Genomic DNA, 27,397 nt, shown 5'->3' on the forward strand with positions numbered 1-27,397 from the left:
ATCTCGCCATTGCTTGAACCGTTACAACTCGATCGGCTTTAACAGTTGAGATCCATGTGTCGTCGGTTAATGGAGGTCATTCCACCAGGCCATTCATGACTCTAGCGAAGGTATCAAACACGTCACAAGCTTTTCTAAAATTCGCAAATTAGCCCACTCTGCTTTTTAAACTTAATTATCTTTTCTTACCCTGCCAACTTTCAATATCACATTTGCAAATCTTGAGACAATTTTCAACACTATTTACTAACCGAGAGCAACAATATTTTTATCTTTTCCCAGACGTAGGATCGAACATCATGAGCCACCTCTAGGACTCTGGAAAATTGTGAATTACAAAACGTGGACACCACGGTCTTGCCACAAGGTGCTGGCCCGACATTCCACTCGCACGCGGTGACCTTTGCTGGCATTACTGCCCAGCGCGCGGGAGGGCCTTGCCCCCGTGCCAACACAAGTGAAGTTTCTGGGATGCCACGAGCGACCCTGGTAGGTGACCAAGCCATGGTGACCCAGTGCAATAGTGTAGCTTTATGAGTGATGATGCTGCCCATGCTGCTGTGACATGATACTACCAATGCATCTATAATATCAACAGCCATGCATCCATCAGCATGCCCATCATACATCTCTCATGCATACCATCTTGATATTCATATCAAGTCATGCATCTCATCTGCACATTCATGTGATTTTCACTGATTTCAGTTCAAGTTTTGAAACCATGTTCATCCAGAATTGATAGAAATGGATTTAGGCTGGGCTATAGTTAGCAAAAACGGGAACCGAAAAAAAAATGGAGTCTAATGGTATAGGTTTTAAACGATAAAAAATTACAAATTGACGGTCAAAAAAATGGAAAATGGATGGTACGGGTTTTAAACATATATATTTTCAAAAAAAAAAAACATAAAACAAAAAAGTGGCACTATTCTCAAATAAATTGATGAATTTTTTTAAAAAATATATGTTTCTAATGTTCAAAACAATTGTAACATCCAAAATTAATCCATATATATTCCACAATCCATTGTAAGCTCCAAGACACACATCATCACCGAACTGTTCGTAAAGTATGTACGGACAGACTTGTCATTTATTGTATAAAGTTGAAAATGTCCTTAACAGTATTTTAGGAATCCCATCCAACCATCAAAACCCATGGATTAAGAAATTCTCTTTTCACCATAGATCAACTGATAAGGTCTGTCTTGCTGCGCTTGTGTGGATCAATAGATGAACAAAGAGATCTGAGAAAGAAGAGAGGTTTGATGCCTTGCTTAACCTTTAAGATTATCCATGTTAGATTCGTATTTGGTAATCAGTTACCTTTAGTTATTTTAGTTAAAAGGTAATGGGGATCTCTATACTGATTTGAATCGTAGAACCAATGCCTGGATGGCATAATGAATCTCTTTGCGGTCATTAATATCCATTATAGATTCTTATCAACTACAGAACTATTGAGGACCTCAATTTGTCTTGACCTGGTAAATTTTTTATACTGTTTACCAACTGCTACTGGAAGTTTAGTAGTTAGCTTAAGGGATAAGAGAAAGAAATGTTTGAATAAAGGCTTCCATAAACAAGGGAAGCTCTCTATAAATGTCTCCTCTTCTTGTAGGACTAATTACCTCTATGTGACTGATCATCTTAAGTTACTACAAGATGCTTCATTATGTTGCATACCCTAAGTCTGTAATTTCTCCCATGTCTCCTGAGAAGCTAAGAGAGTGGTTCAAACGGATTGACACCAATGGAGATGGTCAAATAAGCAAGAAAGAGCTTGAAGAAGCTCTACGCGACCTTAGATTGTGGTTTAGGGGCTGGAGAGCTCGATGTGCAATTGTCCATGTTGGCATCGACCGTAATAGGTCCATCAATGGGGATGAGGAGCTGATGGAGCTCTTCAACTATGCCCAAAAACAGTGGAGAATCACTTTTAGTTGATGTTAATTGAGTAAGGTTGTGTACATTATGACCCTCCCCAGATCCTACAGTGACGGGAGCCTCATGTAGTGGATACGTTTTTTTTTAAATAATTATAAAAAATAAGGGTACTATTACGAGGTACAAGTAGGGATTTGGAACTAAATAGCTTTCATCACCAAAAAACAAAAAAACAAAGAACTAAATATCTTTCAATTCTTCAAATTAACAAAAGGGATCTTTGAACAAAGATGATCTCTCCTCATGGAACAGTCTTCTTCCTCTTGGAGGGAGGTAATTGGGATTCTTCCGGTAAGAACTTGTCATCATCAACAAGAGCATTATTTGAAAACTGAAGAAACTCATTGTCTTCATCAGTGAAGAGTTTATTTCCTGATTCAGAACATTCAATAGACATTAATGAAGAACAGATCCAGTTCTCTGGTGTGGCTGGTTCCCATGACTGAATAAACTCATTGTCTTCTGACCACAACTCTTCTGACCTCATCAAAGGTGAAACTGCTAATACTTGCTGGTCAGCTACTTGCTGCTGCTGCTCATGTTGTTGTAGTTGTTCTTGGTTAGTTTCAACCGAAACTATGCCTTCATCATCTTGCTGTTGCTGCTCATGTTGTTGTTGCTGATGAATCCCCTCCTCCATTGTTTCCCATGACTGAATAAATTCATTGTCTTCATCAGGGAAGAGTTTATTTCCTAATTCAGAAGATTCAATAGACATTAATGAAGAACAAATCCAGCTCTCTAGTGTGGCTGTTTCCCATGACTGAATAAACTCATTGTCTTTTAACCACAACTCTTCTGAGCTCATCAAAGGTGAAACTGCTAATACTTGCTGGTCAGCTACTTGCTGTTGCTGCTCATGTTGTTGTTGTTGGTTAGTTTCAACCGAAACTATGGCTTCATCATCTTGCAGCTGCTGCTGCTGCTCATGTTGTTGTTGTAGCTGATGAATCTCCTCCTCCATTGTTTCCCATGACTGAATAAACTCATTGTCTTCTAACCACAACTCTTCTGAGTTCATCAAAGGTGAAACTGCTACTACTTGCTGCTGCTGCTCATGTTGTTGGTGTTCAGTTTCAACGAAGACCATGCCTTCATCATCTTGCTGCTGCTGCTCATGTTGTTGTTGTTGGTTAGTTTCAAATGAAACTATGGCTTCATTATCATGTTGATGCTGAGATAGGTTGTTTTGTTTTCCGGATTGGTGTGTAAGAATCTCCTCCTCCATTAATGTTGAACCATAAGTAGTAGTAGTATTGCAAGAACTACTTTTTCTTCCACTGTTGCTGATCCTGCACAATGTCCACTCTTGAAACTCTTTCTTATTAGGGTTTTTAGGATCCACTAAGTTATATTCATGCATTATCCAACTTGTTTTAGACCCGCCATTTTGATGGGAACTGCAGGTTTTCTTACCCTCATCATCACCTTCCTTGAGGACATAATAAACAAGACTTTTCTTCATACCTAACACATTTCCATGGTTATCCACCACTGGTTTCCCCGAAGAAGTTGATTTCCAAAAACCCATATCACCATTAATCCTCCGATTAGGTCTCCAACCATTTGCATTCTTTTTCGTCATTCGAACAAAAAAGTAAACAGCTCCATCTCTCTCCATTCTATAAGCAGCACCTTCAGTAGAAACCATAAGAAGCCATGGATGCTTGTTGTATACTTCACTACACTCAATCACCGCCGTTGAAGAGAACTGCTTATAAATAAAATTAGGGTTGCCTGAACAACTCCAAACCTTCTTGGCTAAATATTCACAGATAAGCTCCTTTTCAGTTGGGTTGAATCTAAACCCAACTGGAATACTAATCTCTGAACTCTCAGACATCTTAATTAAAAATTTCTTCTTTCAATCTCCTCCCGCCTTTTTCTTAGATTAAATTTTTTTCTCAGGAAACTGGTCGGAAACCTATTCTTATTATATATTTGTATATTACGAGGTACAAGTAGAGATTTAGTTATAATAAATCATAATTGCATTAGGATTTAGTTAGTTAGTTAGTTACGTAGGATCTTGGTGAGCTTTATAGTCAACACGTGTCCGGTAAAAGGATAACTGTGAGGTCGGAGATATAGCAGCGCCTTAATTAATATAGAATAAAAAGAACGGAGAAGGTTGTAGCACCCCGTCGCCTGCCTGAATGCCTGATACGACTCGCTCTGTAGTAAATTAATAATGATCTTTAATTAAATATTAAGGGAGATTATCTTATCTAATCCAATTAGTAATCACTACCAAGAAGATCATATGGTTCAACCCGGTCCGTTTGGTTCTGACAGGAGGGTTCAATTGAGTTTATTTTCAATCAGATGGATCAACTCCATCTGACCTTCGCCACGTGTCTTTGTTAACGTTCACAAAAATGTTTTAGTAAAAACATAAAATATATATATGAGGAGGAAAAGATCTGACCGTCCAGTATAGTGTTTGGGAGATTAAAAAATAGATGGCCAGATTCTTGCCAATTGTAGTGATTAGCGTGGTTAATCACTTAATCCAACGTGATCTTTGGCCAATAGTATGAGCCATAGGGTATACTTTAGTGAAAAATAAAGAATAAAAAATAAAAAGATTGGTCGGAATCATGGTTCGTAATCTTTCATTATCGTGTCTGAAAACCTATAGTAATAGATATACTCGCATAGTATTAAAACGGTTTTAGTTATAATCATAATTGAATTAGGATTAACTATAAATCGAACAGTATGAAACGTGGCGCATTAAGTTTAATTAAAAATGAAAAATAAAATATTGGTCGGAAAATTCCAAATAATTTGGTACGGTTTTGATTTTGGAATGTAAAATTTAATTGGTTCGTTCTAGTTTTGGTTTTAGATTAAAAATCATTGCATGGTTCTAATTGAATTGAACCATACCCAATAAAGTGTAACCTCTACAATCAAACCTAAACCATACCAATAAACCCTTTGAGTGTGTTTGTTTAGTTGTGTCAAAAGGATTCCAAGCTGCCCTACTGCCAGTTGCCCGAGTGGGGGTAAGGAGGTCTTTGTCACCTTATTATGTCTGGGGCACACAACAGTAGAATAATTATCACCTCCAATTCACGGGCACCTCCAATTCCTCCAATTCCTCTAATAGAGGGAGTGGACCCCATCTTGGGCAGTGGGTAGGATGGTCATTTCCGCTCTCATGTGAGGAATTGGAGGAGATAACGATTGAAGTAGGGGCAGCTCGAAAGTAGAGGATTCAGTTCCTTCAGCAGGTTATTCCACATAAAAGGGAACAATGCATGTTAGATCAGATTCGTCCCAAAACCTAGAGACCTCGCTGGATTTTTTTTTTTTGGGTAAAAGATAAGGAGATAAACTCCAAACAAGAAAAGTCATGAGCTCGTCCTTACAACAGTTTCCAGTCAGATGGGATTATCCCAAGAAAATAGAATATGGGTTTTTAGAGGAGAGATACAATAGGGAGCAGATTGGAATTTGACCCTAACCTCGAAGGTAATAGTGTCAAGGACTTGACAAATGATAGGGAATTCCTCATGAGAGAGTAAATGAAGGAATTTGATGCTAAAATTTGACATAAGGTACATTCAGATCTTGACTTGTTCATGAAACGGTTGGAGTTAGGGGTGTCAACTAGTTGAGTCCGATCAGTTTCGGGCAAGCCTAATCGGTCCCCACCTATTTAAGGCCCACACCATTTCTGTTCGTTTAGGTATTCAGGCCTCGTAGGCTAGGGCATGGTCAAGTTTCCATTTGGTTGATTGTTTTCGGTCCATAATCGGGCTCAAGGTAATTGGGCTAATTGGGATCTAAATGGGCTTATTGACTAATTGGGCAATAAAAGGTCTTTAAAATGATCGTAAATGGTCCTAAAAACTGACATTATTAGCATTCTAATTCAAGGGTCGTCAATGGCCGAAAAACTGAATAACCAAGCATTCAAGGATGGTCAAGAGGCGACAACCTCCCGTGCTCTGATACTATTTGATAGCCAAAATTGAAGGGAATTAATGCAGCCTCGTTGGAAGACACGGATCGGGAGAGTCAAACACACAAATACAAGGAGAAAGACATCGCAACGGATTTAACGTGACTCTTCAAGGACACGGGAAAATTACAACTCTTCAAGGATGCAACATAACTTTTCAGGGTTACGGGAGAGAACACTTCAAGGTTCCAAAATACTCAATGGAGTAAACTTTCTTTAATCAATTCTTCACTACTCCTATAAACAAAGCTCTCACATTTATAAGAAAAATAAATTCTAATTTTCAAAAACCTAGCAATCTATCCTATGGCTACGATTAAATAAAAAATTACATTATAAAAAAATATATATATCAAAATAAATTCTAATCTATGCTAGACTCCTTGACAATTAAAAATATAAAATTAATAAAAACTAAATTAAGAAAGAGGTGGTTGTAGAAGTAATTCGGTCAAGGCTGGAATGCTTATCATTAAAATCTTCTGAGGTGGAAAGGATCTTCATAATTTGGTTATAATAGGTGTCCTTTAATGTGCTTCAATGTTGACCTCATTCCTTACAAATAGGGAAGGAAAAAACTTGCAAACCGTGGAAAGGATCTTCATAAATCGGTTATAATAGGTGTCCTTTAATGTGCTTCAATGTTGACCTCATTTGTTAAAAATAGGAAAGAAAGAAACTTGCAAACAGTACCGGTCAGAAACCGCACATGAAAAAAATTCCAAACCGTGAATGATAACCTTGGTGATTTTGTGTAGATTTTCTTCAAAATAAGCTTCCTAAAATATAGGAAAGAAAATAAATACGACAATTCCTCCCCAACCGAAGAATTAGGATTTAAGCGTGATCAAAGTGCTCCCAAAAATTCAATGCGGAACTCATAAATGTACTAGGGCTGGCCAGATTAAAAAATGGATGGCCAGGATTCTTGCCAATTGTAGTGATTAGCGTGTGAGGCATAGTTTTTGTGAAAAATAAAGAATAAAAAATAAAAAGATTGGTCGGAATCTCAAATCGGATCGGCTGATATTGGCTGGATCGGATTGGTATCGGTCGAGATCGATCCGATCCACCTATACAGATAAGGGTAAAAAGATAAAAAATTAGTTTTTTTTTTTCTTTTCTTTTTAAATAAAAAAACAGGGACAAAAGTTTCATATTTACCCAAGTTTGGGCGATCCAGATCCGATTCAGAAACTAAGATTACAAACCTTGGTCGGAACTCGGAACCATCATTAAAGGTGTCAATTTAGAACCAGATTGAAAATTTTTATCCAAAATTTCCAAATTGGCCATGTAAAACTAAATTAAATTGAACCAAATAATTAGGTTCAATTTTGACTTTAGAATGTAAAATTTTATTTGGTACAATTTAATTTTAGTTTTAGACAAAAAATCATTGGTTCGAATTGAATTGAATTATACCGAATGAAATGTAATATGTATGTACAATCTAACCAAAACCATACCAAACCCTTCCAGTGTATTTGTGGAGTTGTGTAAAAAGGATGGAAATGTACCAGAGTTGACATTGTAGAGCTCTATCTTCATGATGTTGTAATTTCCTTCACAACTTAATTTGCTTTAACAGATTATTCCACATAAACCAAATCGATTGAAACCGTAGAAACCAAATGAAAACGAAAATCATTTGAAAGTCTGAAAACTGTTTCAGTTTTTATTTTTTATATATTTTATCCTGAACCAATTCAAAATACCGGAAACGACTGACACACTTACTAGCCAGTCAAGTTAGTGAATCAAGCTTCTTTTTTGGGGGCAATTACTATCACTATCCTACACTAACCTATATTTATTAAAGAGAAAATAACACTATCACCCCCTGAGGTTTGTATTAAATATAGAGCGACCCTGTGTTTCTAAATTATACAGCCACACCCCCCGTTGAGATTTGATTAATTGTTACAGTCAGTCCCACTCAGTTATATCATTCCCGTTAAGAGGTATGCTATTGGTAATTCATGATTTAAAATGACTAATATACCTCTTAGGGGTTTGAGCTTACCACCCCCTCCCTCTGCCCTGTTACTTGAATCAAAATGAGGTTTAGGGAGGGCATGGGTTTACTGCTGCTTCGGAGGAGATTTGAACCATCGGAGCACCTTTCAGAACCGCTTCAATGAGATTCATGAGCCGGACAGGTTTGCCTTTGCCCTTGCTGAGCTAATCTGAGTCTCTCGTTCTGTTTTTCACCCGCTTAGAAAAAGGAAAAAGGAAGAAAGCCCATTTGAGATTAATCCTTCCTATTACCTGTGATAGAATAATCCGATCGATCTCCAATGCCTGCTTATCAATCTGAGCAGCTAAAGACTCAGAAAACGCCATTGACAGAGGGTTACTTTGAGAAGAAGAAGAAGAAACCAGGGGACTAGTTTCAAAACCCAGATTGTGATTTCTGAGTAGATTGATATTCGGTAACTGCTGCATCTGTTCTTCTGTTTTCCCAAGTCTGAGCTAGGGTTTTGGGGAGAAGAAAACATGGCTGTGGCGTCCTTGAGTCGGACTCTGATCAACAAACCATCTGTAGCAGCTATTTTTTTCTCGATCTTTCACTTCAAGCACTATCTCAGTTCCTGGTTTGGCTCTTAGTTTCGTTATCCTTCACATCTTCTTCGAATCCGACCTCTCGTCACTGCCCTCACAGAGTGCCCTCACAGAGTTTCATCGGTTTCTACCGGTTGGTTTGAGATTCTTTGCAACGCGTCAGACGGCGTCATCTCTCAACAATCCCAATCCGAACTGGTCCAATCGTCCGCCGAAGGAGATGATATTGCTCGATGGCTGCGATTTTGAGCACTGGCTCATTGTTATAGAGAAACCTGAAGGAGAACCCACAAGAGACGAAATCATAGATAGCTACATCAAGACCCTCGCTACGGTGGTTGGGAGGTCTGTTCGTTTTCTATTTAGTGATTTTATCTAAATATTCATTTCTAAGATTTATATACGTAATTTGATTCCCAATGTTTTGCTTTCAGGACGGAGGTGTTCAAGTCTGGCATTAATGAGATTCATGAGCCCAGCACGGCCATAGAACTTGGCGAGGAAGACCGTGGCATGTGCTTGGGATTTTAGGTTTTTGATCCGTTGCAAACAAGGTTTGATGCTGCAATTCTCGTTGCAACCTTTGCGGAAAACTCGACAAAGGCCATGTTAGGTCGAGATTCAAAGTTTGGGTTTGCAGGTTTTTTAGGATTAATAGCGAATGAATGAGAACAGGGAAAAAAATCCGAGAAAATAAAGGGAGAAGAGATGAGGGAGATAAGATTTAGATGTATAAATGAATACCCGTGCGTAGTTTCAGGTCAGCCATGGAGGCAACTTCAAATTAGGGGAAGAAGACAAAGTTGGAATTTTCTGTTGAGTATTAACAGGATATTTGAAAATGGCAAAATTGATACTTAAAATGTATTATGTAACACCGTCCACTTAGGGGGTGTGATTGTGTAATTTAAAAATATAGGAGGTTGTTTTGTATTTAATATAAATCTCAGGGATTGGCAATGTAATTTTTTCAAAATTAATTAAATAGAAAAATTGAAGAAAAAAAAAAAATAGAGTAAAAAATGGGAGAGAAGAAGTAGATGAGTGCTTTTAGGTTTTTACTATTTTTTTTGACAAAAATAGTAAAAAATAGAAGAAGAATGGTAGGTTAAAGGTTACTAGATGAAAAGGAAGGATAGTCTGAGTATTTAAAAACATGAGGGTAGAAAGAGATGTAAAAGTTCAAAAGCAGGGTAGTTTCAGAAAAGAAGTTTAAGGTAGGATAGTTTTAATAAATATAGGTTAAGTGTAGGGTAGTGATAATAATTGCCCTTATTTTTTATTCAATCAAACTGTCTAACTGATTAAAATTAGAAAAATCAAATCACCCTTTCAGTTCAGTTCCTGGACCAATTATTAGAACTCTCTATAAGGTATTTAAAGTATGGGATCATTTATTTACCCAAAAAAAAAAAAAGTATGGGATCATTAATCCATGTTTAGATCAGGTTCGTCCCAATACCTGGAAACCTCGCTGGATTTTTTTTAATTAAAAATACAAAAAAGAAATTTAAGGAGAATTTTTTTTGGGAAAAAAAATAAGGAGATAAGAACTCCAAACAAGAAAAATCATGAGCTAGTCCTTACAACAGTTTCCAGTCGAATAGGATTATCCCGAGAAAATACAATACGGGTTTTTCGAGGAAAGAGAAAATAGGGAGCAGAGTGGTATGGACTTAAGTAAGAATGCAATGTATCATTCCTGCACGAAGCATATGGATGTGAGATATTATTGACTACGTGAAGTAGTGGATAAGCGCGCAATTACTACGGCTTAAGAAAATTCATAATGAACTTCAGATATGATGACCAAGATTGTTCCCAAGGAGAAACTTGAGCTTTGCACTGCATTGATCGGGATGGACTCCAACTAAAGAGTCGCGTGCTGGATATCCTTCCTCATGGGCTGGAGGGGAAGATTGTTGTGGGGCCTAGGCCCATTAAAGTCCAGCCCAAGCCCCAACAACAGAATTTAAAAGGTTAAATGGGATTAGGGCGTTGGAATTGGTAAAACCCATTTTTGCATCTTTTTTTTTTTTTTTTTTTTTTTTTTTCTGTTGGTTTAGTGGTAAAGACAATCTCTCCTCCAGTCCTCCTCCGCCTTCATCTAAGGTTGTTCTGTTTTTTTTTTTTTCCTGCTTATGGTTTAAAAACCTAATTTTCTCGTCCTGTTTAGGATGTGTTTTGATCACCATTAATGAGAACTTTCTCTGAATAGAAGAGGCATTTATTACCTCTGTTCCTTATTCAAGAAAAAGATTTGTCTTTTTGGTCTACAATTTCTTATATCAGATTTTAATTTTATTCGGCTTCAGGGAATTTGATCTGGTGTTTGGTTCAGTAATTAATCGCTGGTTTCATTGATACTTTCTAATTATCGAAACTTGGCATAGCCTATTTGAAAGATGGGAAAATGCTTTTTGTAGTTTGTTCTTAATTTGAAGCTTAATTAATTGATCATATCCTTATCCCATGACTTTTGTGTTCATTGATTCTGAATATTTTCTCATTGTTTGCTTCCCTTTCTTACAGTTAGAAGGATAAACTTTCTTCTGTTCCAGCTCTTTTGAAAATCGAAGAACAAGAAAAAAACTTTGGACGGAAAGACGAGAATTGTCTTTGATTTCCCATCCATCGTTGTCACTGCATTCCTCTTCTCTGCATCGCTGAAATTCCTCCTCTTCCAAAATATTCTCTTGTTTCAGTTCAAGTTCTCGGTAGTGATATCTCTACCTGATTCATAGTTGCCTTACTGACCAGGTCATTACTTTCTCTGGCTTGATCTCAAAACATCGAAATCCCAATATCGCAAACCCAATATCTCTATAATGGGTCTCTTAAGCCTCCCTGCTCCATCAGGAGTTCTCTGTATCTTCCTGGTAAACACAGCTCTCTCCATCTCAATCTTGGAAGGCATAATATGGGGTTGACTCACTTGTGACCTAGCTCTACATTAGAAATGGGAGAGAAGAAGAAAGAAGAATTTAACTGCAGCAGGTGGTCGTCGCCGGAGCAAGAGGTGGTCGCCGGAGCAGCAGGTGGGGTTAGTTTCTTAAGAACAAATAGGGAAGGGTAAAAAAATCTTTTTAAATTATATGGTGGTTAGAAGAAAGGGTAATTTGATCAATAAACAAAATTTTTAACATCTAATGCCTAATATTAACGACATGGACTTAAATATAAAATAATTTAAGAAACAGAGGGTACATGTGAAATTATCAAAATTTTAAGGAGGATATGCAGAATTTTTGGACGATTTAGGGGGTGCATGCATATTTAACCCCAAAAAAATGGTCACCAGTGGTGGCTTCTAGTTGCCCTTTGTGTAAATCATGGCCTGAATCTGTTAATCATTCTTTTACACGATTTGTTGCAACTAAACACGCAAGGAATTACCAGATTATTATTAGAATTACAAGATTATTTTTAATATTTTCCCTAGAAATAGTGTTTTTATCTATTAAAGTTTTTTACTAACTAGGGATTTAGATTTTTATCCTCTAATGATAGTCTTATTGGTTTAAAGAAATAGTGGAAATTTTGTGGAGACTTGTTTTCTATCCTAAGTTTAAAATGTTTGTTTGAAAATTGTTACATAATGGCTATTACATTAAGAATTTTTAAATGGACACCTAATGATGAGTTGTGTTATTTTTGTAAAAAAAAAAAAAAAAAAAACCGGAATCTGTTTGGCATGTGTTTTTTTTTTTATATGTTTCCCTCATGTGAGTTCTCTAGAAAAAGGCTGCTTTGGGATCTTGAGTCTTCGAACTGAACTATGATCGAATGATTCAATTCTTAGTTTATTTCTTACTCTCCCTACTAATTTTTCCTCGGTGGTGGAAGCCATTGATTTTTTAGTGTCATGTCATTACTTTATATTTCATTTGGATTCATCACAATCAAGTTCCTTTTCAAAATTCTTATTCCAAATCTAATAATAGTTTTGAACAATGTTTCTAAATGGCGATCTGATCTTCAGTTTTTTCCATCTTCATCTTTATCTTTTCTTACCTCTTTTATTGATTCTTTTTCATGTTCTTTCTCGGATTTGACATTGTTGGATTTGGTATCTTTTATCTAGAGAGGTTTATGAGTTTGGTTCAACGGTCCGTTTGGGTATCCATTAGGTCTTCTAATGGGGAGATGTAGAGACACCAAAGTAGAGACTAGAAGAGGCAAAGTCTTCCAAGTTGGTTGAAGTCTTTAAGTGAGGTGGAATCTCCAAGATTGTGGAAGAGGTAAAGTCTTCCAAAGTGGTTAAGGCTTTTAAATGGAGTGAAGTCTTCCAAGAAAGTAGAAGAGATGAAGTCTCCAAGAGAAAGAAGTCTTCCAAGAGTTGAAGTGGTTGGAGTCTTCAAGGAGGTGAAGTCTCAAAGAAGATGAAGTCTTCCAAGTGAGTGGAGTCTTCCAAGGTTGAAAGATGAGTCCTATAAAAGAAGAGAGGTAGACCGATGAAAGGTATTGAGATGCCAAAGCGAGCTTTCAAGATTTGAGGATCCAAGTGAGAGTCCAAGGGATACAACATGGATGCAAGGTGTGTACAAGGACTAAGCGAGGTGCCAATGTAGTGAGAATGAGAGGAGAAAGGGGTGTACCGGGGGCTTGGGTCTAGGCATCAACTTGCAAGGATTGTGCTATTTATATTCTCTTGATTATTAGTGGAAGTTGGATTTCACTTCGTGGACATAAGTGGTATTGCCGAACCACATAAATCTCTTTCCTCTTATGTATGTGCTTGATTTATTTTATATTCTCATTATATACGCACATACATTTTTATGTGGCATACACAATTCTGTGAAGAATTTACAGTTTTATGTGTTACACACGATTCTGTACGTTGCTCACATCATAAGCAGACTGCCCATCAAAAATGGTAGTTGCAGATCATACTGTGTTAATTCTTGATGGTGATTTTGATCAATTTTTTAAACAGGTTGAGTGGACCTCTATTATTTTATGGGTCCTCCTAGACGTCACTATAGAGAATGAATCAGTTTGCTTCACTATTTTTTACATACCCTTAATAAATCTTTTTCTTGAGTTAGAATGAGGAGCAAAATTTATAAATTAACATGTGATAAGTCTTGTATAGAAACAGTGTAGGGTTAAAATTGGCAAACAAAAGCTCCCTGTGTACGTAGGGATTGTCAGAGACAGAACATGGAAGCGGTGGTGGTCTAGTTCAGGAGGGAGGAGAGTGATGGTTGGGGATCGATGGAGAGCAAGGAGGGGGTATTGGCTACGAGGAGCAATGGTCAAGGGAGCACGATGGTTACAAGAGAGCAAAGAGCAGGGGCGACGGAAGCTGGTTGCTACGAGGAGCAGGGCCAGGAGCACCTGGCGATTTTTGCGATGTAAGGGAGAAGACAACGAGTATTGCCAACTGAGAATTGCAAAGGCAATTGTAGGTAAATGAAATAATAGTATACTTATTCACTCTTTATAGTGTTGCGGAAGAAAACCCTTATTTTATTATGCAATCAATTTTCTTTTTATTGCAATGGATTATGGTGGCATAGGAGGCAGAGTTGAGGTCTTGTTATAAAACACTAATGGAAGACTATTGAGGGTGATGAAACTAATCTGTTTGAAGGAAAGTGCCTTCCTCTAGAATATCTAAACTAATCAAACTGAGATGTACCAATGGGCACTTTCCTTAAGACCATAGATGCCCCCAATTGGTGCAATTGGGTGTATACGAATTGGCCTCCAAAATAAAACTGCCTAATGGCTTCCTATGCACTCCCTTACTGCAAACCTTTTCAAGTTCTACATGGTTGTGCTCAAACTCACAAAATGGAAATACACAATCAAGTATAAAACTGAGATAAACAAATATGAAGTTCTGGAGAGTGTGCAAAGTCCTACCCACACGGGCAATGTGAGAAACCCTCCGCAAGTAAGGGAAAGTACACTCTTTTGTTACCTTCCAAAAAATTGTCTTATATACGCCACATTTGCTTTGTAAAATGCTTTGAAAAAATTGTTAGAGATTAAATAAAAAGATGAAGTTTTCCTTCACCCTTAGAGGAAGAATTCCTTTCCCACAAACGATGTAAACCTGTGATTAGACTCCTGTATCTTCATTAACTCTCATCCCTTATTGTACATGATGGAAAATATCCTTCCCCATCCTAATCAAAGGTACAAAACTTCATGGTGAGGAGATTCTATCATCACCATGGGAGAAGAGAAACTGACTTCATAAAATAAAGTTGGACATATATTTTACAATATTTATTATTTTACAAATTTTCTAGATAAAATAACTAGCCCACTAAAAGACCTCATGATTAGGGATGTAAATGGATAACCGAAAATTGGAATCCGATCCGCATCCGTATCCATCGGATGGTCAAAAATTCTAATTCAATCCGCATCTGAATCCGTTTAGAGGGATCCGTATTAGGCCAGGGAATATCCGGATCCAATCACATCCAATCCAAATCCGATCCGTTTACATCCCTATTCATGATCCTTTTCACTGCATGAGACATACTCTATAATTAGATACTTCATGTTCCTTTCTTTTACTATTTTACTTCCGACCATTTTACATCCAAATAAAACATAGCTTAATGGAAGAAAATTTGACTCCCATGGATCATGATAGGTAGTTCAAAAAACCAAAAAAAAAGTAAAAAAAACAAACAATGAGAAAAGAATTAAACAGCTAACATATCAAAAGACAACTATTAATGAGAGAGAGAGAGAGAGCCAGCCCCTAACAAAAACATCACTTTCACTAATTTATTAGTGCATTTCTTTCTCTCTTTTTTTTTTTTTTTTTTTTTTTGGGGGGGGGGGGGGGTTACATGATACATCACAGTAAACCAAGCAATTTTCGTCAACATCAGCTATACACAGGCTGTTTGAACACTTCTGGGGCAACATTCCTTCAGAAGGCTGTTTAATGTAATAACTGGGCCCACATTTACCAAGCACAAGGAACCAGGCTAGACAACCACCACCCGCGAACAACCTCAACTCCTATGACCTCCACCATCTAGAACTCTGGGCTGTTCGGTTTTCCTGCTGTGGAGAATCTTCAAAAACTTGGCCCTGGTCTCTCACATCTCTGAACATGGAAAAAAAGGAATTTAGGCCTTCAGAGGATGCCCCACCTAAGATCCACAGCAGCAATGAACTGAATGAATTAAGTGAGCCAGGGTTGGTGTTTGCTTCTGCTTGTTGAGGATCTGGTGGTTCAGGAAATTGTAGGGGACTGTCCACAGTATCTGAGTTGTTAATTTCAGTTGGTTCTTCGGTTGCATCGTTGGGCGACCTAGCTTCATCCAGCCCAGGTCTATGCGCAGGTAAAGAACCAGGATCCCCATTAACTGCACCTGTGTTCCTTGTGTTTAATCTTGTGATATGCAACGTCGAGGCCAGGATGGTAGAGGAAGTGATATGGAAATCTGGAGGCTGCTGAAGCTGAGATCGACGGTTCTGCAAAAATCTTTGTAGAGCTGGGACCTGAGATGAATTAGAGTCAATACACTCAGAATTGAGAAAAAAACATAGATGAATCTGACTTTTAAGCGTTAACCAACAAATGTAGGTTTTCTTATATTAGGTCATACTTATATGGCTTCTATGTTTTTTTGATGAAATATATGGCTTCTATGTTGTATATAAGCATAATTATGTAACATTGATCATTGCCAGATTACATATACTGCATGCCTAGGCAGGCACCTTGTTGTCTAGGCACCCCTCCAATGCCTTGGGTCGCCTTGAAAACTATGCAACCCACCAACCAAAATAACACGACCTATTAAATCTGTGCTCACTTGTAGATTATTACAACTCAAAACAACAACGGAGAATCAGTAGAGTGTCTTCGTCTATCCCAGTGTTACAAAAAAATGGGGATCAGATCGGCCGATTTGGATCGGAATCGGTGAAGGCCAATCCTGATTCAAACCAATCCAGATCGGCTGGTCTCAGTACAGAAACTAGGTTAGGGCTTATTGGGACCAATTCTTCACAGATCCGGATCAGAATCGTTCTGGATCCCAATTCCAGGTTTTTAATCCTTGATCTATCCCCCAAATCAGAAAATAGGGCCAGAGGCAAGTTGAAGGTCTAACAATTAGGAGCAAAGATTCAGTGATCCTTATATTGTTAAGCAGAAACGAAATGTACACACTAAAATGCAGTATACTAAAAATAATCCAACCATAGTAAGCATATGCAGGTTAATTCATATTTGATAGAAATAAAGTGTAAAAACAGTTGGAATCACTTAATATTTTGCAGTGAAATTATCGGGTGTGAATTTGGAAGAAATATCCCCGATGCTCTTAAATTTACTTTATGAAAAGACTAATGGTCATCGTTATTACAACATTGTTACCTCAAAGCGGTTCCAGAAGTATAGGATGAGGTGTAGCATGAATGCTGCAGTTGCAGAGAAAGCTAAATATGAAAAACCTGGAAAAAGAAAATGATGGCAGAGAAACAGTACATGATTTTCCATAAACATAGATAGTGACTTGAATTAGAACACAAATTTGTGATAAAAGGGAGTACCATAAGCATACGAAAAGAAATATATGTGAAACACCAGAAAATAGAGCAAGAAGAAGCGAGGGAAGAACTTCATTGATATTGGTGTCCGGACACTGCATTTCAGTGAAGATCACATCCATACAAGACCAGCATTAATATGAGGATTTCATACACACTTGGGGAAGGGGACTAGTGGAGAAGACAGAGAGAGAACCTGATCAGAGTAAACAGTTCACACAGCCATACAAGAATTAAAACCATGAAGGCAAGCAGCTGATCATCATAAAACTCAAACAGAAAAAACAGTATGCCGATCATTATCTGCAGAAATAATGCATAAAATATAAAATTAGTCAAAATTTAACAAGGCTGTTTGGAAAATGGACTAATGTTAGTAGGGAAACTATCAAAAGAAAACAAAAACAATATATCAGAAAAAAAAACTAAAAATTTATATTTAGAAAGTATTCTATGCCCTGTACTGAGCAAAAGTGGAGGATCAACAAATAAGAGATATACTTACCGGTACAAAGACTAGTGACTCAATGACATGCACAAAGATCAACTGAAAAGTTGGAAGTTGATGTCGAGCATGGTGTTGAAGCTGCACTGCAAAAATTTGCCAAAAGTTAGTACAAGTCATATCTGAAGACATGTGGAATACCAACGTGTAGCCACTTAAGTGTCTAAAGCAAATCTACTTAAGAGGATGTAGAATAATTGTCCTACTGGCACTTTTCTTGTAAGGACAAGGCACCTGTACATACAGACTGCACAGTTAGAGTTGGCAACAGGTGGCCAGACTCCATATTGGGCAGGACCTGGGCCTAAGATTTTCAGTGCAAGCGTGTCCTGGACCAAGCCCAGTGAAGTCCCAATGAAATTAGGGCCAGGCTTGGGAATCACATATGACGCCCGGCCCAGGCCAAAGTCCAGCCAGCCCTGAGATTCGATAGGTATATTGTGCTGATCCAAGTCTTGGATGAAGAGTAATTGAAAATTCTCCCTTCGCTGGTTCTGTTCGATATCTGGAGATAAAAGTACATTACTGTATACATATGTAGCAGACCCCATTTAGTTGGGACAAGGTTGAGTTGTTGTTAAGTGTTAGTCCCGGTTATGGGTATTTTGCTTTATTTGCTAGTTTAAGTTAGTGAGGGGTATTTTGGGTATTAGAATACTTAATGTTTTAACTCGGTTGTAATTGTGTTGTGATTAATATAAATCCCCTCTTGAGCTCACGGTTGGTGTAATCCATTCTCAACACAATCATGGCAGTGTCTCTACTTTCTGTTTCTCTTCTTTCCTCTTTGCTGCAGGTCTTCGTGCTCTTGTATTGTCACATGGTATCAGAGCATTGAGATCCATTGTCTCTCTCCATCCTTGTTACCTTGAGAGTCCCTTTTGGGATTTCCTTTGTGGTCCACAGCAACCAATGCTGTATCGTTGTTTTATTTGAAGCCCTAATTGATGAGTTAACAAAGAACTAGGTTTTCCTATTGCTGTGAATGCTCTCCTCAAATTGCTGTGATTGTTGCTTATGGAGTAAGCTGGTGGTACCCTGTTTTTTGAGGATTTCTGCAGATTTTTTATCTCCTAATTACTTTTTATCCCTCCATCGGATTGTCCTGATATTTTTGGGCATTGAAGCCCCTCTTATATGGGTCATTCAACCTTGGTATTGTGCTGATCCAAGTCTTGGATGAAGAGTAATTGAAATTCTCCCTTCGCTGGTGCTGTTCGATATCTGGAGATTCTGACTGGGTTGATTCTCTGATTTATCCTAGATCTGTTCTCTGGATTTGCCTTGTCTTTTTAAGCTTTTATAAGACGTTGTGATTAGACTCTTCAACTTGGATTTGGGCCTGATCTGAGCCCTCTGGTTGCTAGTTGCTACAATCTTTCTCTCTCCATATGCTGCAGCGATACCCTGTTTTGATCTCACAGTGGCAGAATTGAATCATCAACTGGTACTCTGTTTTCAGCAAACTTGTAGGGCAGTGTTGGCCCTCTGTGCATGATTGTTTGATTACATATTAGATCATGAGAAATAACCCAATCCTAGTTGAACCAGGAGAAGGGTATAATGGTAATTTCAAACAGTAGAATAGAAAAAAAAAAGAACAATCAATCAGTCAATCGATTCTGATCATGAACTAGTAATCTCACCAGAAACAGATTACTAAAACCCAGATTCAATACTGATATACACAACTATTAAGAAAAAAAAGGGTAAAATAGAGATTTCAATGTATATCCAGATCAGCTGATGCAGATAAGTCACATAATGGGCTTATTTTATTCAAAATAAGCCTTGGGTGGGGTTATGTATGCATTGGGCCTTTGATTCCATGTGTTTTCTTGTAATGGCCACTTTAATGGGCCTAAAATATGGGTATAAAATCGGAATACGGGATTTACTTCATTAGTTTAGTTGAAGTCATGTTTTGAGTCAGTTTCTTTCATTATTTTAGTTTCCTAGTTAGTTTATAATATCTTGCTAGTTAAGGATTGGGTTAGACCTTTTCTTTTTAGTGTTTGAGTCTGTTTTTTAGTCTTCTATATAAGTTTGTAAGGGGCTACAGCCTTGCACACGAATTTGATTAATGAGATTTTGGCTTGAGCTTTTTCTTTTATTTTGTGAGACTCAAATGGCTGTGAGATACGGTGCTTTGTGGTGGGATACCATTAATGGCTGATGGAATTCCAGTCGAGGTTAGGTGGGATGCTTAGGCATATTTTCTCCTTCTCCATTAATACTCAAGTAAGTAATTCTTTGTTTTCTGCCATTGTTGCTGCCTGTGATTTGTTAGTCCTATCACTACTAGTGTGACAGAATAAACACAGGAACAACAAGGCCGAGAGGATGGAGAAGAGAGAAGGGGACTGATGTTAGGAGAGATTGAACTTAGCAGTCCCCTCTCAGAAACCTTTATTTATATATGAATTCAAGGTACAACCTAAGATTCCTAATCCTACTAGGAATCATAGAAATAATAAACAAAAGTAGAAATATACTAGGAAACAAACTAGAACTAGGACTAGGATTGACCATCACTTAATTATAAGATGAGACAATTAGAAACTAGATGAGGGTTGATTCTAGTAAAGGAACAAGATCTAATAGCAAGAAGAAGAAGGAGCAGTGAAGAAGGAAGAAGAAGAGTTGGGAGAAATCAATGATAGTGGAGAATAGATTCCACTCACCTATTTTGTCATCAACAACTTCTGGAAATTACATAGGCCTCCCTGATGAGGAAAAAGGAAAAAAGAGCAAAAAGTAAAATTACAATTTAACATGACTTATGATAAGCAAGTGACAAAATTACCCCTAACAACATAAATTCTAACACTCCCCCTCAAGCTGGAGAATAAATGTCATGCATTCCCAGCTTACACAAGAGGGTATTGAATTGGTTAGGTATGAGACCTTTGGTGAAGATATATGCCACTTGATCACCTATCTTCACAAAGGGAATACAAATGTAACCACCTATCTTCACAAAGGGAATACAAATGTAACCAGAATCCAACTTTTCTTTAATGAAGTGCCTATCAACCTCAATGTGCTTCGTTCAGTCATGTTGAACAGGGTTATGAGCAATACTTATAGTAGCCTTGTTATCACAATAGAGCCACATAAGTCCCTCAGAATCGAACCCCAACTCTTGAATCCACCACTTCAGCCATATGAGTTCTCACACTCCATGAGCCATATGTCTAAATTCTGCCGCTGTGCTAGATCTAGCTACAACTGGTTGCTTCTTGCTCCTCCAAGTAACAAGATTACCACCCACAAAGGTGCAGTAACTGGATGCAGATCGCCTGTTAGAAACTAAACCTGCCCAACCGGCATCAGTGTAGCTTCTATCTTCAAATGATTATGCTTGGCATATAAAAAGCCTTTTCCTGGAGAAGATTTCAAGTACCTGATGATATGATAAACAACATCCAAGTGCCCACTCTTAGGAATGTCCATGAACTGACTCACAACTCCAACTGCATAAGTGATGTCTAGCCGAGTCAAGGAGAGATAGATCAGTTTTTCAACCAATCTCTAGTATTTCCTTGCATCTATAAGAGGAGAGACACAATATTCACTAAGCTTGTGATTTTGGTCAATTGGGGAGTTTGCTGGTTTACAACCCAACATTCATGTTTCTTTTAATAGGTCCAGAACAAACTTCCTTTGGCAAATATTGTGTTGTAATATGGGTATAAGGGTAGAATTGTCATAAGGGTATTTTTATCTTGTACTCTATTTTGGAATGTTCCTCTATTCTATTATAAATAAAGCTGGTCTGTGTCACATTGACACAAGTAATTCTCTCCATTCCAGTATTTCACCATGGTATCCAGAGCTAAGAATCGACCTAGGGTTTCGTCATGTGTAAGAGACTACTGGCAGCCACCTCTCCAAAAATCGCAGCACCACCACCACTGTAGCACCACCATTTCCTCCACTCTTTCTTCCGCCTCTCTCTCTCTCTTCTTGCAAAACCTACCGCCCACCTCTCTTCCACTTTTTTTCTTGCTTTTTCCCTTCTTTTTTTCGCCCCCTTTCTTTTTCCGCCTCCACACCCACAGCCATAGGGTTCCTTTTTTCCCTACCTCCCTTCTTTTGCCTCCTTTGGTGGTAAATGTATCCCACTAGGGGTCCTTTTTTCTCTTCTACCATGTAGTAAATCTCCCATTACTCTTAGAGATTTTTTTATGTGCTTCTGTGATTAAGCGTTGTGATATTTTTTTCTTCTTCTCTACGGCCATGTCTGACGACGGAAATTATGCCATCTCTTCTGGACAAGGAGGAACCTTTGTACATCACGAGAAGGATTTCCCTAGTTTCCAGACTAACTCGGTTAAACTGAATGGCAATAATTACCTCATATGGTCGAGGTCTGTTTCGCTTGTTGTTGGTTCCCGTGGTTTGAAAGGCCATTTGATGGGTACCTCTGTTCGTCCAACTGCTGCAGGGAAGGCCCAGGATAAATGGGATCTCAACGAGTGTCTGGTGATGTCTTTTCTACTCAGCTTTATTGATCCTGCGATTTCTCAGAGTTATCTGTTGTTGGAGACTGCTGCCGATGTCTGGAGTGTTGCCAAAGATGGTAATGATCCCAGTGCTACAAACTCCGTCGGAAGATACATAAGATGAAACAGAAGGATCTTACTCTTAGCCAGTACTACAATGCCATGAGAGGTATTTGGCAAACCTTGGATTTCTATGGGAAGTTTACTGCTATGTGTCAGGCTGACACTATTGCCTACCGTCAATGGGAAGAAAAGCTTCGGGTGTATGATTTTTTGGCCGAACTAAATATGGAGTATGATCCCATTCGTGCACATATCTGGAATAAGGATCCCTTTCCAACCCTTGCCCAGGCATATGCTATTGTTGCTTCTGAAGAAAGCCAACGTGAGGCTATGGTTCACCCTCCTCCTGTGAAGCGTGCTGCCCTTTATACGGCTCCCTCTAAAGGGGCTTTGACTTCCTCTGTGGCTTCTCTTACTGTTCAGAATCGTGGTTCTGCTGCCCCTTCTGGGCGATCTCCTGTTAAGTGTGACTACTGTAGGAAAGAGTGTCACACCAAGGATCGTTGTTGGAAGCTTAATGGTCGTCCACCTGAGTCCCGTGGGCATGGTCAGCCAAAATCTGGAGGTAGTGCTGCCCATCAGTCCATCTCTGAGGACGATTCTTCCAGTATACCTCTCTCTACCGATGAGATGACCCACCTGCGGAGTTTGATGTCAAGGCTGGAATCTACTATTTCAGCACCTTCGGCCCATGCCAGTGTTGCCTTTGCCACTACTGCACCTTCCTTTGCCAGTCCTTCTACAGGTATTTTGTTTTATGGTCAGAGCTCCTCTATCAGATCCACTTCCTGGATTATTGACTCTGGCGCTACCAACCACATGACAAGTTCTAAAAAACATTTTTCCCAATATTATACATTAGCTGGTAATCATAAAGTTCGGGTTGCTAATGGATCTTTTTCTCCTATATCTGGCAAGGGGGTTATAAATTGTTCACCTTCCCTTTCTTTATCTTTTGTTCTTCATGTCCTGAATTTTTCTACTAACCTGTTATCCATTAGTAGCATTACACGTGAGCTCAATTGTAAACTGACTTTCTTTCCTTCTCACTGTGTCTTTCAGGACTTGGAAACGGGCAGTACGATTGCATGTGGTAAGATGGAAGGTGGCCTGTACCTATTAGAGCAGCCTCCTACTGCATTATCTACCGTGGCTTCTCTCCCAGGATCTGGATCTAAAGCACTTGCTGATTTACACGCGTGGCATCGTCGTTTAGGACACCCACCGCTAAGAACTCTTACTAGCTTATTTCCTAGTTTTTCTAATGATTGTAATTTGAACAATTTTCATTGTGATGCTTGCATTTTTGCAAAGCAAACCAGATCTACATACTCAGTGTCGGATAATCGTAGTTTAATTCCTTTTAGTTTAATTCATTCCGATGTGTGGGGCCCTGCCTGTGTGGTTTCTTCTTCTGGTTTCCATTGGTTTGTGACTTTTATTGATTGTTTTAGATGAACAACTTGGGTTTATTTAATGCACCAGAAGAGTGATGTTTTTTCTATTTTTCAGCATTTTCATAACATGATTTCAACCCAATTTGATGCTAAAATTAGAATTCTAAGGTCTGATAATGGGACTGAATATTCGGTTGGGGCATTTCAATCATATTTTTCTGCCCATGGGATTGTTCACCAGACTTCCTGTGTAGATACTCCACCTCAAAATGGAGTGGCAGAGAGAAAAAACCGACATCTCCTAGAAGTTGCTCGGTCATTAATGTTTGCTATGAATGTCCCTATTCGTTTTTGGGGAGATGTTGTCACCACGGCGGCCTTTCTTATTAATAGGATGCCGTCTCGTGTCCTAAATAATAAGAGCCCTAGTGAAACTCTTCTAGGTAGTCACTTTCCCTGTTCCACCTAAGGTTTTTGGCTGTGTTGCTTTTGTTCGGAATCATTATGTACATGCGAAATTAGATCCCAGGGGTCTTCCGTGTATTTTTTTGGGATACTCTGCTACCCAAAAAGGCTATAAATGTTACATCCTTCCTCTGAAAATTTTTTGTTTCCATGGATGTTATTTTTCAGGAAAATATTCCCTTTTACCCTGTCCCTCTTCAGGGGGAGTCTGTTCACCAGGAAGAGGTCCTTCAAATTCCCATAGATCTGCCTTGGGAAGAGGAGGATGTTCTTGAGGATGGGGTTACTAGTCAGGAACAAAAGCAATGTCAGATTTCTGTTCAGGGGGAGACTCTTCTGTCCTCTATTGTGCCCACTGAACCCATTATTAAGCCAAGTAATCAGCTAGGTAATGGAAAAATGGTTTCGGGAGATAAGTCACTTCTGACATATGACAGGAAGGACAAGCTCGACCAGGACAGGCCCACTACCATCTTTCCTCTAAGATTGATTGCAAAGTTTCCAAGTTCTACTAACTTTGAACCCTCTGGTAAGCTTCCATCTGTTCCTACTTCTGATTATGATCCTACTCTTGACCTTCCTATGGCTACTAGGAAAGGTAAACGTAGTTGCACTCAGCACCCAATTTCGAATGTTGTTTCCTATGACTCATTATCTCCTAACTTTCAGAACTTTCTTGCTTCCCTGTCCTCTATTTCTCTTCCTAACTCTTGGCAGGAGGTAGTGGCACACTTGGACTGGAAAGAAGCTATGAAGGAAGAGATGAGACTCCTTGATAAAAATAACAAGTGGGATTTGGTTCAGCTTCCACCGGGAAAGAGAGTTGTAGGGTGTAAATGGGTGTTTGCAGTTAAACAAAAGGCTGATGGGAGCATTGAGCGATACAAAGGTAGGCTGATTGCTAGAGGCTTCACCCAGACGTATGGAATTGACTATCAGGAGACGTTTGCTCCAGTGGCTAAGATGAACACTGTGAGGGTTCTCTTGTCTTATGTAGTAAATCAGGGATGGAACTTATTCCAACTTGATGTAAAAAATGCATTCTTGCATGGTGAGTTGACTAAGGAGGTCTACATGGATTTTCCACCAGGTTTTGATTCTCAAAAGACTCAAGGAAAGGTGTGTAAGCTCAATTGAGCTCTTTATGGGTTGAAGTAGTCTCCCTGGGCATGGTTTGGTAGATTTCAGAAAGCTATGGTCTCCATTGGGTTCAAGCAGAGCAATGCAGATCACTCAATTCATTAGAAGAACTACCAAACATGTGACTATGTTGATTGTATATGTAGATGATATAGTCATCACTGGGAGCAGCCAGGAGGAGATTGATTCTTTGAAAACATTTCTGGGCACTGAGTTTGAGATCAAAGACCTGGGGAAGCTTAGGTACTTCTTGGGTATTGAGGTTCCCTACTCTAACAAAGGAATCTCATTATCTCAAAGAAAGTACACCTTGGATCTATTGTCTGAGATAGGTACATTTGGATGCAAGCCAGCAGACAGCCCTGTTAAACCTAATTGTCACCTTTGGCTAAAGGAAGGAGAACCTATGAATAGGGAGCAGTACCAACGATTGGTAGGACGTTTGATTTACTTGTCCCACACTCGTCCAGATATTGCCTTTGCAGTAAGTCTGGTAAGCCAGTACATGCATGATCCCTATTCTACACATTTAGATGTTGTCTACAGAATTTTGAGGTACTTGAAAGTTGCTCCAAGAAAAGGAATTTCTATTTCTCCCTATGGTCACAAGAAAATTGAAACATATACAGATGCAGATTGGGCTGGATCACCTGATGACAGGCGTTCTACTTCTGGCTACTGCACTTATGTTGTAGGGAATCTTGTCACCTGGAGGAGTAAGAAGCAAACTGTTGTGGCTCGTTCTAGTGCAGAGGATGAGTTTCGGGCTATGGCCCAGGGTATATGTGAGACTCTTTGGCTCCAAGGTTTGTTGCAAGATCTTGGAATTGAGGTAGAGATGCCTATGCGGTTGTACTCTGACAGCAAATCTGCAATCAGCATCGCTCATAATCCTGTTCATCATGATCGAACAAAACATGTGGAGATAGATAGTTACTTTATCAAGGAGAAACTTGATAGTGCTCAGATGTGCATTACCTTCGTTCCTTCAGATGATCAGCTTGCAGATGTTCTTACCAAAGGCTTGAGTCCCAAGTTATTTGTTTCTATTGTTAGCAAGTGGGCATGATAGATATATATGCACCAACTTGAGGGGGAGTGTTGTAATATGGGTACAAGGGTAGAATTGTCATAAGGGTATTTTTGTCTTGTACTCTATTCTAGAATGTTCCTCTATTCTATCATAAATAAAGCTGGCCTATGTCACATTGACACAAGTCATTCTCTCCATTCTAGTATTTCATCATATTGATTACCTTCTTTGATGTTGATACTTCAATTCCCAAGAAGTATTTCAAAAATCCTAGATATTTAATTTCAAACTGTTGGGTCAGGTAAGATTTCAATCTACTTATCTCAGCGTTGTCATTCCTAGTTACTACAATGTCATCAATATAAACAATGAGAGCTGTAACTGTACCATTTCCTCGCCTGATAAACAAAGTGTGGTCAGCTTGACTTTGTGAATATCCATTCCTTAGAATGGCTTGTCTAAATCACTCAAACCAAGCCTTAGGAGATTGCTTGAGGCCATAAAGTGCCTTTTTTAGGAGGCACACTTTCCCTTTTGCTGACGAAAACTTAAAACTAGGTGGAGGCTACATGTACACTTCTTCAAGGCCACTATGGAGAAAGACATTCTTTACATCTAATTGGTACAATGGCTAGTCTTTATTGGCTGCCATTGATTGAGTTGTGCTTGGCTACAGGACCAAATGTCTCTTGGTAGTCAATGCCATACACTTGACTGTACCCTTTGGCCACCAACCGGGCCTTATATCTTTCCACAGTGAATCTGATCGATACTTAATTGTATAGAACAACCTGCATCCAACTGGAACTCTCCCCCTGAGGAGATCTACAAGAGTCCAAGTACCATGCTTCTCAAGAACCATCATTTCTTCAGACATGGCCTTCTTCCACTTTGGGTCAGACATAGCCTCAGAGACATTTTTGGGAATGGAGGATGAAGCAAGAGCAGTAAAAAAAGCAATGCTAGTAGGAGAAATAGCATCCCTGCCTGAGTACTGTTATGGTTTGAAGACGGATGTTCACTACACAGTTGATTCCTTCATTTTACAAAACTCGATGTCGAGTTTTTTTAAGCAAGGAAGAATGCAGATAAGTCACATAATGGGCTTATTTTATTGGAAATAAACATAAATTAAACACCCTGGCTTCACACCGCAAGGTTGTTCGATTGGATCAGACACCAACCTAATCCTTGATCACTCACAAGAGGCCTTCAATGGAGAAGAAGCAAGCAAAGATGCAGAGTTTTCTTTGTACAAAT

The 27,397-nt window shown here is 38.7% G+C and overlaps 1 protein-coding gene and 1 long non-coding RNA gene across 3 annotated transcripts in view; one reads left to right on the forward strand and one right to left on the reverse strand.

Moving 5' to 3' along the window:
• The first annotated feature begins 8,424 nt into the window (after positions 1–8,424).
• Positions 8,425–27,088, forward strand: LOC122640835. The gene is made up of 3 exons (XR_006329764.1): positions 8,425–8,833; positions 12,700–12,703; positions 27,070–27,088. It is a non-coding gene; the product is annotated as an uncharacterized LOC122640835 (long non-coding RNA).
• LOC122640832 (membralin-like protein At1g60995) overlaps positions 15,303–27,397 on the reverse strand; it is a 60,872-nt gene continuing 48,777 nt past the window's right edge. For both annotated transcript variants that reach the window (XM_043834079.1, XM_043834080.1), the window contains exons 10-14: positions 17,532–17,617; positions 17,223–17,329; positions 17,030–17,121; positions 16,854–16,930; positions 15,303–15,970 (exon numbers count right to left, since the gene is read on the reverse strand). In XM_043834079.1, the coding sequence (XP_043690014.1) occupies positions 15,485–15,970; positions 16,854–16,930; positions 17,030–17,121; positions 17,223–17,329; positions 17,532–17,617 (848 nt within the window). In that variant the 3' untranslated portion in view covers positions 15,303–15,484. The remainder of the gene's footprint in view (positions 15,971–16,853; positions 16,931–17,029; positions 17,122–17,222; positions 17,330–17,531; positions 17,618–27,397) is intronic.

This window comes from Telopea speciosissima, chromosome 9, assembly GCF_018873765.1.
Source record: "Telopea speciosissima isolate NSW1024214 ecotype Mountain lineage chromosome 9, Tspe_v1, whole genome shotgun sequence".
NCBI classification, from domain to species: Eukaryota; Viridiplantae; Streptophyta; class Magnoliopsida; order Proteales; family Proteaceae; genus Telopea; species Telopea speciosissima.